General features: G+C 43.9%; 1 protein-coding gene across 1 annotated transcript in view; it reads right to left on the reverse strand.

The window, feature by feature from the left end:
- LOC106599503 (partitioning defective 3 homolog) overlaps positions 1–17,015 on the reverse strand; it is a 248,508-nt gene that overhangs the window by 56,694 nt on the left and 174,799 nt on the right. The window contains 4 exon segments of the mRNA XM_014190776.2: positions 2,530–2,649; positions 11,457–11,685; positions 12,537–12,767; positions 15,537–15,581. Coding sequence (XP_014046251.2) covers positions 2,530–2,649; positions 11,457–11,685; positions 12,537–12,767; positions 15,537–15,581 — 625 coding nt within the window.

Raw genomic sequence — 17,015 nt, forward strand, 5'->3', positions numbered from 1 at the left:
TGAGACAGGGGCAAGTAAGACAGGCCAGGGAACGAAGACAGAGCAGGCTCTTTCAGTGAGGCTTCCCAATATTTTGACCCTTGACCTTTCTTTGGCTCCTGGTGGAAACAGAAAAGACTATGTGACTGACCAGAAAGCCCTGATAATGGCTTTAGTTTAGTTTTGCATCAATGGTACATTTCAGTGACAGCCATGTCTTGTGCAATATCCTATTTGACCTCTAGTAGTAAATTTACTGTATTGGGCCTGTATAACTAAGTTCTACTAAAAACACAATTTTTATTTTGAGGAATCCATGGTTGTGTCCCAAATGCAGTAGTTGGAGAGAAGAGGAAGCAACGTAGGCACACAAGAACATGTCATAAATAGGTGAGAACATCGCAAAATTCAGTTGTATTTTGTCAAACCAGTTATTACTCTACATTATAGGGGGTTATCACAATGTGAAAAATCGCCCTCATAACCGATGTCTGAACTTTCTAATAATGTGAAACACAAGTGTTAAATACAATGTTTTAGGGGCAGTGATCATGAACCTAAAACACCAGCAGAAGAATTAAGAGTATTGTAATGTGTATGTACAGTTGAAGTCGGAAGTTTACATAAACCTTAGCCAAATACATTTAAACACAGTTTTTCACAATTCCTGACATTTAATCCTAGTAGAGATTCCCTGTCTTAAGTCAGTTAGGATCCCAACTTTATTTTAAGAATTATGAAATGTCAGAATAATAGTAGAGAGAGTGATTATTTCAGCTTTTATTTATTTCATCACATTCCCAGTGGGTCAGAAGTTTACATATACTCAATTAGTATTTGGTAGCATTGCCTACAAATTGTTTAACTTGGGTCAAACATTTCAGGTAGCCTTCCACAAGCTTCCCACAATAAGTTGGGTGAATTTTGGCCCATTCCTCCTGACAGAGCTGGTGTAACTGAGTCAGGTTTGTAGGCTTCCTTGCTCGCACGCACTTTTTCAGTTCTGCCCACAAATTTTCTATAGGATTGAGGTCAGGGCTTTGTGATGGCCACTCCAATACCTTGACTTTGTTGTCCTTAAGCCATTTTGCAACAACTTTGGAAGTATGCTTGGGGTCATTGTCCATTTGGAAGACTCATTTGCGATCAAGCTTTAACTTCCTGACTGATGTCTTGAGATGTTGCTTCAATATATCCACATCATTTTCCTGCCTCATGATGCCATCTATTTTGTGAAGTGCACCGGTCCCTCCTGCAGCAAAGCACCCCCAAAACATGATGCTGCCACCCCTGTGCTTCACGGTTGGGATGGCGTTCTTTGGCTTGCAAGCCTCCCCCTTTTCTTCTCCTAACATAATGATGGTCATTATGGCCAAACAGTTATATTCTTGTTTCATCAGACCAGAGGACATTTCTACAAAAAGTACAATCTTTGTCCCCATGTGCAGTTGCAAAACGTAGTCTGGCTTTTTTATGGCGATTCTGGAGCAGTGTCTTCTTCCTTGCTGAGCGGCCTTTCAGGTTATGTCGATATAAGACTCGTTTTACTGTGGATATAGATACTTTTGTACCCGTTTCCTCCAGCACCTTCACAAGGTCCTTTGCTGTTGTTCTGGGATTGATTTGCACTTTTCGCACCAAAGTACGTTCATCTCTAGGAGACAGAACGCGTCTCCTTCCTGAGCGGTATGACAGGTGCGTGGTCCCATGGTATTTACACTTGCGTACTATCGTTTGTACAATTGAACGTGGTACCTTCAGCCGTTTGGAAATTGCTCCCAAGGATGAACCAGACTTGTGGAGGTCTACCATTTCTTTTGAGGTCTTGGCTAATTTCCTTTGATTTTCCCATGATGTCAAGCAAAGAGACACTGAGTTTGAAGGTAGGCCTTGAAATACATCCACAGTTACACCTCCAATTGACTCAAATTATGTCAATTAGCCTATCAGAAGCTTCTAAAGCCATGACATCATTTTCTGGAAATTTCCAAGCTGTTTAAAAGGCTTAGTCAACTTAGTGTATGTAAACTTCTGACCCACTGGAATTGTGATACAGTGAATGATAAGTGAAACAACCTGTCTGTAAACAATTGTTGGAAAAATTACTTGCCTCATGCACAAAGTAGATATCCTAACCGACTTGCCAAAACTATAGTTTGTTAACAAGAAATTTGTGGAGTGGTTGAAAAACGAGTTTTAATGACTCCAACCTAAGTGTACATAAACTTCCGACTTCAACTGTATGTATGTGTGTATGTTCAGTAATAATCTTCGGCATTTACAACCTGGTGCCCAAATGACTGGGACATTGCCCTCCTGCCATATCCTTCATTAGACAGTGTAGCTCGTGTCCTGGGGTTCGTCTAGTGGGTAGCACCTCCCAATGCCTTTCAGCACATTTCGCTTGTATTCGTGTGGGATTGAATCCCAGTCCCACCCCAAAACATCTATTTTTTTTAAACTGTCCTGTCAGTCTCTATACCAATAAAACATATATTACAAAATGGTGTGTGTGTGTGTGCGCGTGTGTGTGTGTAGACAGACACTGACCTCTCCTGCTCCAGTCTCATCCTCAGTGTTTCTTCCTCTGAGGCTTGCAGCTCTTCCGGCCTCCACTTGCTTGACCCTTTATGCTCAATTTTCTCTCCGTCCTTGCGATGTTTACCAAACCTGAAATATAAATGGGATCAGCAGACAATTTTACCGAAATGGTTTCGATTTGGGTATTTCCAATTGTGCATCACAAATGGCACCCTATTCCCTAATGCACTCCTTTTAACCAGAGCCCTATTGGACCTGTTTAAAAGTAGTACAGTTTATAGGGAATATATTGCCATTTGGGACACATACAAACAGTTCCCCCAGAGACAATAAATAGTAAACTACTAATGGTGATCAACTCATCCATTCTCTCCAACTCCCTTCTGATAAAAACTCCAAATGTTTAGCTCTCAACTTTTACATTCTACTTGACTGAGTTTTCCTAGGCTATTTCAGAAGGAAATTGGCCTGTAGAGTCTCAGAGAGTGAGAGAGCGAGAGACAGAACGGAGCGAAATACAGCAGGGGGAGGTCTATTACCTGATTAATTGATCAACAAATGGCCTCAAATGTAGCATAAAGTGGTTGACAGTGATGTGTAGATGTTAATATTAAGAGTGGTCCTATCTATCACAGAGACAGCAGGTGACAGTTTCTCTTTCCACTCCAGTGGCTTCCATTAAGTCTCCTTAAACACCAGCCACATCCCAATTTTATTTGGGACTCCAAAATGGTACCCTGTTCCCTTTGTAGTGCACTACTTTCAACCAGAGCCCCCATGTATATAGGGAATAGGCTGCCATTTGGGACACACTAAAGATTTATGACAGGAGGTACTAGTGAAACTTTGAGATGAGGACATTCATCATGACAGAAGGGCATTTAATATTCTTAATATTTTGCGCACAGAACCCTTATCATTTCTCTGCTCACGAGTTCAACACCACTGATAAGATGGGAATTTACAAGAGATATTAAAACTAAAGAAGCAGTCGACTTTATTATTTTTTTTTATTATTTCACCTTCATTTAACCAGGTAGGCTAGTTGAGAATAAGTTTTCATTTACAACTGCGACCTGGCCATGATAAAGCGTAGCAATTTGACACACACAACAACACAGAGTTACACATGGAATAAAGAAAACATACAGTCAATAATAGAGTAGAACAAAAGAAAACAAAAAGTCTATATACAGTGAGTGCAAATGAGGTAAGTTAACCTGTTGGGTCTAGGGGGCAGCATTTGCACGTCTGGATAAAAAAAATGTACCCGATTTAATCTGGTTACTAATCCTACCCAGTAACTAGAATATGCATATACTTATTATATATGGATAGAAAACACTCTAAAGTTTCCAAAACTGTTTGAATGGTGTCTGTGAGTATAACAGAACTCATTTGGCAGGCAAAACCCTGAGACATTTTCTGACAGGAAGTGGATACCTGATGTGTTGTATTGACTTTAAACCTATCCCATTGAAAAACACAGGGGTTTAGGAATATTTTGGCACTTCCTATTGCTTCCACTAGATGTCACCAGCCTTTACAAAGTGTTTTGAGTCTTCTGGAGGGAGATCTGACCGAACAAGAGCCATGGAACGGTGATGTCCCATTAGACACCTGGCGCGCTACTTCATGTTGGGTACCCTCGTTCCAATACGTTATAAAAGAGTATGCATTCGTCCACCTTGAATATTATTCATGTTCTGGTTAAAAAGGCCCTAATGATTTATGCTATACAACGTTTGACATGTTTGAACGAACGGAAATATATTTTTTCCCCTCGTTCATGACGAGAAGTCCGGCTGGCTTACATCATGTGCTAACGAGACGGAGATTTTTGGACATAAATGATGAGCTTTTTTGAACAAAACTACATTCGTTATGGACCTGTGATACCTGGAAGTGACATCTGATGAAGAGAATCAAAGGTAATGGATTATTTACATAGTATTTTCGATTTTAGATCTCCCCAACATGACGTCTAGTCTGTATCGCAACGCGTATTTTTCCGGGCGCAGTGCTCAGATTATTGCAAAGTGTGATTTCCCAGTAAGGTTATTTTTAAATCTGGCAAGTTGATTGCGTTCAAAAGATGTAAATCTATAATTCTTTAAATGACAATATAATATTTTACCAATGTTTTCTAATTTTAATTATTTAATTTGTGACGCTGACTTGACTGCGGTTATTGGAGGGAAACGATTTCCTCAACATCAATGCCATAGTAAAACGCTGTTTTTGGATATAAATATGAACTTGATAGAACTAAAAATGCATGCATTGTCTAACATAATGTCCTAGGAGTGTCATCTGATGGAGATTGTAAAAGGTTAGTGCATCATTTTAGCTGGTTTTATGGTTTTGGTGACCCTGTCTTTGACTTGACAAAACATTACACACAACTCTTGTAAATGTACTGTCCTAACATACTCTAAATTTATGCTTTCGCCGTAAAACCTTTTTGAAATCGTAAAACGTGGTTAGATTAAGGAGATGTTTATCTTTCAAATGGTGTAACATAGTTGTATTTTTGAAAAATTTGAATTTTGACATTTATTTGGATTCAAATTTGCCGCTCTTGAAATGCACCTGCTGTTGATGGAGTGCACCACGGGTGGCACGCTAGCGTCCCACCTAGCCCCAAGAGGTTAAGGCAATAAATAGGCCATGGTGGCGAAGTAATTACAATATACCAATTAAACACTGGAATGGTAGATGTGCAGAAGATGAATGTGCAAGTAGAGATACTGGAGTGCAAAGGAGCAAGATAAATAAATAAATAAATACAGTATGGGGATGAGGTGGGTAGATAGATGGGCTGTTTACAGATGGCCTATGTACAGGTGCAGTGATCTGCTCTGACAGCTGGGGCTTAAAGCTAGTGAGCGAGATATGAGTCTACAGCTTCAGAGATTTTTGCAGTTCATTCCAGTCATTGGCAGCAGAGAACTGGAAGGAAAGATGACCAAAGGAAGAATTGGCTTTGGTGGTGAGCAGTGAGATATACCTGCTGGAGCGCGTGCTACGAGTGGGTGCTGATATGGTGACCAGTGAGCTGAGATAAGGCGGGGCTTTACCTAGCAGAGACTTGTAGATAACCTGTAGCCAGTGGGTTTGGCGACGAGTATGAAGCGAGGGCCAACCAACGAGAGCGTACAGGTCGCAATGGTGGGTAGTGTATGGGGCTTTGGTGACAAAACGGATAGCACTGTGATAGACTGCATCCAGTTTGTTGAGTAGAGTGGTGGAGGCTACTTTATAGATGACATCACCGAAGTCGAGGATCGGTAGGATGGTCAGTTTTAGCAGCATGAGTGAAGGATGCTTTGTTGCGATATAGGAAGCCGATTCTAGATTTAATTTTGGATTGGAGATGCTTAATGTGAGTCTGGAAGGAGAGTTTACAGTCTAACCAGACACCCAGGTATTAGTAGTTGTCCAGGTATTCTAAGTCAGAGCCGTCTAGAGTAGTGATGCTGGACGGGCGAGCAGGTGCGGGCAGTGATCGATTGAATAGCATGCATTTAGTTTTACCTGTGTTTAAGAGCAGTTGGAGGCCACGGAAGGAGAGTTGTATGGCATTGAAGCTCGTCTGGAGGTTAATTAACACAGTGTCCAAAGAGGGGCCATAAATACACAGAATGGTGTCGTCTGCATAGAGGTGGATCAGAGAATCACCAGCAGCAAGAGCAACGTCATTGATGTATACAGAGAAGAGAGTCGGCCTGAGAATTGAGCCCTGTGGCACACCCATAGAGACTGCCAGAGGTCCGGACAACAGGCCCTCCGATTTGACACACTGAACTCTGTCAGAGAAGTAGTTGGTAAACCAGGCGAGGCTATCATTTGAGAAACCAAGGCTGTCGAGTCTGCCAATAAGAATGTGGTGATTGACAGAGTCGAAAGCCTTGGCCAGGTCGATGAATACGGCTGCACAGTAATGTCTCTTATCGATGGCGGTTATCATGTCGTTTAGGACCTTGTGCATGGCTGAGGTGCACCCATGACCAGCTCTGAAACCAGATTGCATAGCGAAGAAGGTACGGTGGGATTCAAAATGATCGGTAATCTGTTTGTTAACTTGGCTTTCGAAGACCTTAGAAAGACAGGGTAGGATAGATATAGGTCTGTAGCAGTTTGGGTCTAGAGTGTCACCCCCTCTGAAGAGGGGGATGACCGCGGCAGCTTTCCAATCTTTGGGAATCTCAGACGATACAAAAGAGAGGTTGAACAGGCTAGTAATAGGGGTTGCAACAATTTTGGCAGATAATTTTAGAAAGAGAGGGTCCAGATTGTCTAGCCCGGCTGATTTGTATGGGTCCAGATTTTGCAGCTCTTTCAGAACATCAGCTATCTGGATTTGGGTGAAGGAGAAATGTGGGGGCTTTGGCGGGTTGCTGTGGAGGGTGCTGGGCAGTTGACCGGGGTAGGGGTAGCCAGGTGGAAAGCATGACCAGCCGTAGAGAAATGCTTATTGAAATTCTCAATTATAGTGGATTTATCGGTGGTAATAGTGTTTCCTAGCCTCAGAGCAGTGGGCAGCTGGGAGGAGGTGCTCTTATTCTCCATGGACTTTACAGTGTCCCAGAACTTTTTTGAGTTAGTACTACAGGATGCAAATTTCTGTTTGAAAAAGCTAGCCTTAGCTTTTCTAACTGCCTGTGTATATTTGTTCCTAACTTCCCTGAAAAGTTGCATATCACGGGGGCTATTCGATGCAATGCAGAACGCCACAGGATGTTTTTGTGCTGATCAAGGGCAGACAGGTCTGGAGTGAACCAAGGATTATATCTATTCCTAGTTCCACATTTTTTGAGTGGGGCATGCTTAAATAAGATGGTGAGGAAGGCACTTTTAAAGAATAGCCAGGCATCATCTACTGAAGGGATGAGGTCAATGTCATTCCAGGATACCCCGGCCAGGTCGATTAGAAAGGCCTGCGCGCATTAGTGTTTTAGGGAGCGTTTGACAGTGATGAGGGGTGGTTGTTTGGTCGCAGACCCATTACGGATGCAGGAAATGAGGCAGTGATCGCTGAGATCTTGATTGAAAACAGCAGAGGTGTATTTGGAGGGCGGGTTAGTTAGGATGACATCTATGAGGGTGCCCGTGTTTACGGATTTGGGGTTGTACCTGGTAGGTTCATTGATAATTTGTGTGAGATTGAGGGCATCAAGCTTAGATTGTAGGATGGCCGGGGTGTTAAGCATGTCCCAGTTTAGGTCACCTAGTAGCACGAGCTCAGAAGATAGATGGGGGGGGCAATCAATTCACATATGGTATCGAGGGCACAGCTGGGGGCAGAGGGAGGTCTTTAGCAAGCGGCAACAGTGAGAGACTTGTTTCAGGAAAGGTTCATTTTTAGAAGTAGAAGCTTGAATTGTTTGGGTACAGACTTGGATAGTAATACAGAACTCTGCAGGCTATCTTTGCAGTAGATTGCAACCCGCCCCCTATGGCAGTTCTATCTTGGCGGAAAATGTTATAGTTAGCGATGGAGATTTCAGGGTTTTTGGTGGTTTTCCTAAGCCAGGATTCAGACACGGCTAAGACATCCGGGTTGGCAGAGTGTGCTAAAGCAGTGAGTAAAACAAACTTAGGGAGTAGGCTTCTAATGTTAACATGCATGAAACCAAGGCTTTTACAGTTACAGAAGTCAAAAAATGAGAGCACCTGGGGAGTGGGAGTGGAGCTAGGCACTGCAGGACCTGGATTAACCTCCACATCACCAGAGGAGAAGTAGGATAAGGGTACGGCTAAAGGCTATATGAACTGGCCGTCTAGCACATTTGGAACAGAGAGTAAAAGGAGCAGGTTTCTGGGCACGATAGCATAGTACAGACAAAGGTAAGGTAGGATGTGAGTACATTGGAGGTAAACCTAGACATTGAGTAATGATGAGAGAGATATAGTCTCTAGAGACGTTTAAACCAGGTGATGTCATCGCATATGTAGGAGGTGGAACAACATGGTTGGTTAAGGCATATTGAGCAGGGCTAGAGGCTCTACAGTGAAATAAGACAGTAAACACTAACCAGGACAGTAATGGACGAGGCATATTGATATTAGAGAGAGGCATGCTTGAGACTTCAAGTTCAACGGCTCTGGGAAAAAGCGTCAACAGAGAGAAAGAATGCGAGAGAAAGATAGAGTTTGCATTGCTTTATATACACTGCTCATAAAAATAAAGGGAACACTTAAACAACACATCCTAGATCTGAATGAAATAAATAATCTTATTAAATACTTTTTTCTTTACATAGTTGAATGTGCTGACAAAATCACACAAAAATAAATCAATGGAAATCCAATTTATCAGCCCATGGAGGTCTGGATTTGGAGTCACACTCAAAATTAAAGTGGAAAACCACACGACAGGCTGATCCAACTTTGATGTAATGTCCTTAAAACAAGTCAAAATGAGGCTCAGTAGTGTGTGTGGCCTCCACGTGCCTGTATGACCTCCCTACAACGCCTGGGCATGTTCCTGATGAGGGGGCGGATGGTCTCCTGAGGGATCTCCTCCCAGACCTGGACTAAAGCATCCGCCAACTCCTGGACAGTCTGTGGTGCAACGTGGCGTTGGTGGATGGAGCGAGACATGATGTCCCAGATGTGCTCAATTGGATTCAGGTCTGGGGAACGGGCGGGCCAGTCCATAGCATCAATGCCTTCCTCTTGCAGGAACTGCTGACACACTCCAGCCACATGAGGTCTAGCATTGTCTTGCATTAGGAGGAACCCAGGGCCAACCGCACCAGCATATGGTCTCACAAGGGGTCTGAGGATCTCATCTCGGTACCTAATGGCAGTCAGGCTACCTCTGGCGAGCACATGGAGGGCTGTGCGGCCCCCCAAAGAAATGCCACCCCACACCATGACTGACCCACCGCCAAACCGGTCATGCTGGAGGATGTTGCAGGTATCAGAACGTTCTCCACGGTGTCTCCAGACTCTGTCACGTCTGTCACGTGCTCAGTGTGAACTTGCTTTCATCTGTGAAGAGCACAGGGCGCCAGTGGCGAATTTGCCAATCTTGGTGTTCTCTGGCAAATGCCAAACATCCTGCACGGTGTTGGGCTGTAAGCACAACCCCCACCTGTGGACGTCGGGCCCTCATACCACCCTCATGGAGTCTGTTTCTGACCGTTTGAGCAGACACATGCACATTTGTGGCCTGCCTGAGGTCATTTTGCAGGGCTCTGGCAGTGCTTCTCCTGCTCCTCCTTGGACAAAGGCGGAAGTAGCAGTCCTGCTGCTGGGTTGTTGCCCTCCTACGGCCTCCTCCACGTCTCCTGATGTACTGGCCTGTCTCCTGGTAGCGCCTCCATGCTCTGGACACTACGCTGACAGACACAGCAACCTTCTTGCCACAGCTCGCATTGATGTGCCATCCTGAATGAGCTGCACTACCTGAGCCACTTGTGTGGGTTGTAGACTCTGTCTCATGCTACCACTAGAGTGAAAGCACCGCCAGCATTCAAAAGTGACCAAAACATCAGCCAGGAAGCATAGGAACTGAGAAGTGGTCTGTGGTCACCACCTGCCGAACCACTCCTTTATTGGGGTGTCTTGCTAATTGCCTATAATTTCCACCTGTTGTCTATTCCATTTGCACAACAGCATGTGAAATGTATTGTCAATCAGTGTTGCTTCCTAAGTGGACAGTTTGATTTCACAGAAGTGTGATTGACTTGGAGTTACATTGTGTTGTTTAAGTGTTCCCTTTATTTTTTTGAGCAGTATATTTGCGGTCGAGTTATTTTCTCAGATAACGAATGTCCATGAGAAGATAAACTGCCATGGCTCATCGTTAACATCAAACGGCAGAGATATGAGAAGGACAGACAGGATGCATTGCAATCACATTTACATCACGTAATCACGTAACAGACGCATTTCAAATTCATCTTGATGTGATAAGGTCTGGCTTGACAGTCACAACTCGAGACCTTTCATGAGTTACAGTACTACAGTTCTTCACTTTACTACACCGTAGCATTGAAAAACCAACCGTACTGACAACCCCGCGTGTGTGTGTGTTAGTGTGTGTTAGTGTGTGTTAGTGTGTGTGTCTGGGCAGTGGCCATTTTGAGGAGTCTGAAAAGCGAGCAGATTGGGTGTTGCTTTGAGTCCAAGTGTTGATTGGTGTAGAGTAGGAGAGGGAGGCTGCTGTGGTCTGATGGTTATGAGGCTTTGACTGGGCTGCAGTGTGTGTGTGTGTATGTGCGTGGAGCCCAGAGAACTGAGAGGGTCAGCTCTGACTAGCCTCTGTCTGGTGTCTCTGTTTAGAGAGCGACTAGCAACACTCCAACCAGACCTGGGTTTAAAAAGTATTCAAAGTCATTTCAAATACTTTATCTGGGCTTGATTAAAGTGTGTGTGTTTGCGTGTGTAACTACTGACAGTGCTCAGGTCAATAATGATTCCAATGTTCACTGCAATTATAGCAGCCAAACATCTGATCTGCATGTCTGACAGGAGCTCCTTATTATTTTACACTATCGGCATTCTCTGTCAGAACCACTTTAGTACACTACTTTTACTAAATAAGTAGTGCACTATATATAGCGAATAGGGTGCTATTTGGGACATAACCTCTGTCAAAACCACTAGGAATATATGATGTATGCATCATTGGCATCTCAGAGACAATCTCAGAGGACCATCTCAGACAATCTCAGAGGACCATCTCAGGGGACCATCTCAGGGGACCATCTCAGGGGACCATCTCAGGGGACCATCTCAGGGGACCATCTCAGAGGACCATCTCAGGGGACCATCTCAGGGGACCATCTCAGGGGACCATCTCAGGGGACCATCTCAGGAGACCATCTCGGACAATCAGATGAAAGGCATGACCCACTTATAATGGTCAGTAAAGGATTGCTAGAGGAGGATGGAGTGTGTGTATGTGTGCGTACGTGTCCTACCTGAACATGTCTCCCAGGCCTTTCAGCATGCCTTTTTTAGCCTTGTTCTTGCTGTCCTTCTCTTTGTCCTTCAGTTTCTTTTTGTCATTCCCTCCCTTGTCCTTCTCGTCTTCATTGGTGCGGTTGCCGTTGACCAGCGGTCTCTCGGTGTTAGGCAGTGGCGTCAGATCTGCCACGGTGGACACTGAGTCGCGCCCGGACCGAGAGCTCTCCTCGGTGTCCTCCTCCACTGGACACAGTAACAGAACATTTTATATTGCCAGAATCTTTAACGAAGATATGGTCTTTGATCTTGAATCCTTATTTTTAATACACACAAGTAACTTCAACATTAATTGTGTGTAGATATCAATGGAAGATACAGTATGTATGAAAGTATTTGGCTTTTGGTTAGCTAATATTTCTATTCAATATAATTATATCTTACATGTCTCCTGAACTAAGATCTGTCTAATAGATGCCCATCTTAAGGGGGTACACTACCGTTCAAAAGTTCAAAAGTTTGGGGTCACTTAGAAATGTCCTTGTTTTTGAAAGAAAATATTATTTATTGTCCATTAAAATAACATCAAATTGATCAGAAATACAGTGTAGACATTGTTAATGTTGTAAATGACTATTGTAGCTGGAATATCTACATAGGCGTATAGAGGCCCATTATCAGCAACCATCATTCCTGTGTTCCAATGGCACGTTGTCTTAGCTAATCCAAGTTTATAATTTTAAAAGGCTAATTGATCATTAATAAACCCTTTCGCAATTATGTTATCACAGCTGAAAACTGTTGTTCTGATTAAAGAAGCAATAAAACTGGCCTTATTTAGACTAGTTGAGTATCTGGAGCATCAGCATTTGTGTGTTTGATTACAGGCTCAAAATGGCCAGAAACAAAGTCCTTTCTTCTGAAACTGACCAGTCTATTATTGTTCTGAGAAATTAAGGCTATTCCATGCGAGAAATTGCCATGTTTTATTTTTTTCAAAAACAATTACTTTTCTAAGGGACCCCAAACTTTTGAACGGTAGTGTATGTCCAACAGAAGTCTATCTTATGGAGACATGTCCAACAGAAGTCTCTTACATGTCTCCATGTCCTCATCGTCATCCTCTGTAGCGGCTGGCCTGTCGTATGACTTGTCGATGGCAGCCCGGAAGCTCTCGTTGCAGCCCCGCCCCCTGATGATGCGTGGGCGTGGCCTGTGGAAGGGCATGTCACCGTTCAGCGTTACCTCGGCAACGGCTGTCTGTAAACTCTCTAGAGAGCTGGACTTCTTGAGGCCTAAGAAACGACCCACGTCCCTGGTGGAAGACCCTAGGGAGGAGCAACAGTATCAAAACTTAGTTATTTGATTAAGCTGTGAGGAAAATAAGAGATTTTGTATTTTTTTTAATGCAGGGCTGTGTTCAACTAAAGCATCTTGTTATTTTACTTTTCTACCCGTGAATTGAAATGAAAACTTGGATGGAGCTCACACTAACATGTAACCAAAAAGGGTTGTGTTGCATTGAGAAAAGGGGATAAACTTTTACAATGATGGGGTTTTTTTTGGGCTAAAGCCTAGATAAGAGTAAGTCCCACAAATGCAAATCTGGACCTTAAAGCTTTTATATATTCTTCCTCTCTAATCAGGGACTGATTTAGACCTGGGACACCAAGTGGGTGCAATTAATTATCAGGTAGAAGAGAAAACCAGCAGGCTTCGGACCTCGTAGGGTAAGAGTTGAGTACCCTGTACGTGTACAGTACATCTCTTGTCCATCACTCACAGGTTGAGGGGGTATTGTAGATAAATAAAATGTAGAGTGGTATGGAGGTGTAGAGAGGACGCGTCTCAAATGGCACCCTATTCCCTATGTAGTGCATTACTTTTGACCAGGGCCCTTATAAAAGTAGTGCACTATACACGGAATAGGGTGCTATGTGCATTGCAACCAGAGAGCGGGATGGATTACCTCAGGGGAACAGCCCAGCTGACTCTACAGCCCTCTAATCCACAGAGTATACTGTAGCAGAGCTACTGGAACTAGGTAAACAAGAGGCCCGGGGAGCTAATACTAGTACTGCTTTCTATAGGGAATATGGTGCCATCTGGGACGCAGACCTGTTGTTTCTAGCCTCCAGTTCAAGACTACATCCACTAAATATTTGTAAAACACGATTTTTGTTCATTGGAAAAATACATTGCATGATAACCACCCACTTACAATTTAATTTGTGGAAATGTAATTTCACCCTAATAACTGTTATTATAGGCTAATAGATGTCTGCCTGTGCTACACTCTCCTCCTTTAATCTACACATTCACTCCGAGCTAAAGCAGCAATAAGGCATGGTCCATTTAGCAGGCCCAAAACAAATCCCAAATCCTGGGAAAATGATCACAGTGACAGCCTGGGAGAGGGAGTGACGTCCCATGGAGTTCTGGTCAAAAGTAGCGCACTATACGGAATAGATGAAGCCTGCGAGAGGTGGGGCACAATAGCCTGGGCCAGAGGGCCACACTCCTCCACTGATTGGCTATAGGACATTTTTGACACAGACTGTATCCACATGTTTGTCCACTAGGTTAGTAGAGGGCAATGCAGAGGTGTTTGCCCACTGTTATACAGCTCCCTAATGGCCAATAGCAACAGTCATTCCTTCAAACTTTCCAAGACGTTTCCAGTCGATTGGGTTCTATAGCCACACAGGGATTGCATCTCAAATGGCACCCTATTCCTTACATAGTGCACTACAATTTTGACCAGAGTTCCCTAGTCAAAAGGGCCCTAGTCAAAAGTAGTGCACTATATAAGGTATAGGGTGCTATTTGGGACTCTTCCAGGGTATTCCCTGTTTGACATTCCTCCTGACTGCAGGGTGATTGATACCTGTATTTATTATTATAAGGGAGCACCACCGATCTCTGTACGACCCGCGGTATCTTCAGTTTGAATAGGGTGGCAGTCTGTATAAATATGCCTAGTACAGATATGTAGAAGGCTGGAGGTTACCAGGTCTGACAGTCCCATAGCTCCATCTCAAACAAACCGCTGCCTGATGTTCTTGACTCACGCCGTCTGTCAGAGGTCTGAATTCATGTCATTTTTAAGACTACCACCGAGGTGTGACTGGGAAGCGTGCGGTGCGGCTGAACGCTAAAACCAAATGAATGTGGTTTGATGCATGAAAGCCCATCAGCCGCTGCTTCAGTGAGACGTTAAGAGGACAGGACAGCCTGATGAAAATGAATAGGCACCAGCCCTGCTTGTTCAGGCTGCAATGTATTCAATTTTCTGCCTTCCTCCTTCGCTCCACTTCTCACTCCCAGCCAAGCAGCCACAATATCCACGGCCACCCACATTGAAGTATGGGGCAGCTTCCCAAATGGAACCCTATTCCCGAAATAGGACTCATAGGGCTGTGGTCAAAAGCAGTGCACTAAATAAGAAACAGGGTGCCAAATTGGGACGCAAACCAGGTATCTCTCTTGCAAGTGACTGCTCAGACAATGTTTGGAGAAAACAAGGAACATTAATGACATATTTAGTCTCGTTCATGTGTACAGTAGTTCTACCAGACTGCTTCTATTTCCTGATGGTCCCTTCCTTTTTCCTGCTTCACTGTGGCGTACATTCTGCTAAACCCAATTCTTTCTCCTGCTTTCACTGTGCCATTCAGCTAAATCCCATCCTTCGAAGGAACTTCTATTTAGAGGTGGCTGTGAAAACACCCAGCTGACGATGATGGATGACTTGCTGTCAGTTTGCAGCCCAGCCAAGGACAGAGAGTTCTCTTTCTCTTGCTCTCTCTCTCAATCTATCGCGCTCTCTCTCGGTCTCTCCCCCTCCTCACATTCCCATCCACAGAACAATTAGCAGTGCTACCGTGTCTTAAGAAAAATCACTGCCAAGTCCATATTCACCCACCCACAATTCCACCGCAATGACCTCAAACTGTCTCAAGGTTCTTTGTATTCTATTCTCTTCTCATAGTGAGGTGGTAGATTGTAAAGCAGGTCTGGATTTGCAGGATGGAATGTGGGTAGGAACTGGAATGGATGAGGTGTCCGTTCTCCCTCAGTGACATGTCACTCCTTACCTGGTGTGTTCTCTTTGCGAGGGGTGAGGTTAATCTCGTCGGCTACTGTTAAAGGGGGGCAATAAACATTTAGGATTGGTTAGTGAGCACATTCCACATGCAAACATTCCAGCAATGTTACTGTACAGTGCGTACATCACATCTTTGGGCAACTTCAAGGGCAATCAGACACCATGCGAGACACAGACAGAAAGACAGGGAAATGGAGGGCTTTAGGATAGCAATCAGACACCATGCGAGACACAGACAGAAAGACAGGGAAATGGAGGGCTTTAGGATAGCAATCAGACACCATGCGAGACACAGACAGAAAGACAGGGAAATGGAGGGCTTTAGGATAGCAATCAGACACCATGCGAGACACAGACAGAAAGACAGGGAAATGGAGGGCTTTAGGATAGCAATCAGACACCATGCGAGACACAGACAGAAAGACAGGGAAATGGAGGGCTTTAGGATAGCAATCAGACACCATGCGAGACACAGACAGAAAGACAGGGAAATGGAGGGCTTTAGGATAGCAATCAGACAAGACACAGACAGAAAGACAGGGAAATGGAGGGCTTTAGGATGGCAATCAGACACCATGCGAGACACAGACAGAAAGACAGGGAAATGGAGGGCTTTAGGATAGCAATCAGACACCATGCGAGACACAGACAGAAAGACAGGGAAATGGAGGGCTTTAGGATAGCAATCAGACACCATGCGAGACACAGACAGAAAGACAGGGAAATGGAGGGCTTTAGGATAGCAATCAGAGCTATTGTGATATAAACAGTGCAGGACTACAGTAATTCAGTGGGGATCAGAAGCAGATTAGATATAGTCTGTGTCCCAAATGGCACCCTATTCTCTTGATAGCGCATTACTGGTCAAAAGTAGTGCACCACACACATATAACAGGGTGCCATTTGGGACGCAGGCATAGTGTGGGTGAGGGGGAGGACTGTCAGCCAAAGCGATCAGGATGGTTTAATGTCATCTGAAGTGAGCTGAAACCTTATTCTGAGGTGTGGCAGATGCAGTGCATCAACCTGTTTGATGTCACATAAAAGACAGAAATGCGTCACACGTGGATTACATAGAGTAGAAGCCACAAATATCAGGGTGTGCAATACAAGTCTTACAGATGCAATTAACAATGAGTGGATATGTAGTGTCTTCTGAAAGTTTTCAGAACACTTGACTATTTCCACATTTTGTTACGTTACAGCCGTATGCTAAAATTGATAGTTCATTTTCCTTCAATCTACACACAATACCCCATAATGACAAAGGAACAACATTTGTTTTGCTTTGTCATTAGAAACTAAAATATGACATTTACATAATTATTCAGACCCTTTACTCAATGCCTTGTTGAAGCACCTATGGCAGCGATTACAGCCTTGAATCTTCTTGGGTATGACACTACAAGCTTGGCACACCTGTATTTGGGGAGTTTCTCCCATTCTTCTCTGCAGATCCTCTCAAGCT

The sequence above is a fragment of the Salmo salar genome, chromosome ssa03, assembly GCF_905237065.1.
Source record: "Salmo salar chromosome ssa03, Ssal_v3.1, whole genome shotgun sequence".
Taxonomy (NCBI): domain Eukaryota; kingdom Metazoa; phylum Chordata; class Actinopteri; order Salmoniformes; family Salmonidae; genus Salmo; species Salmo salar.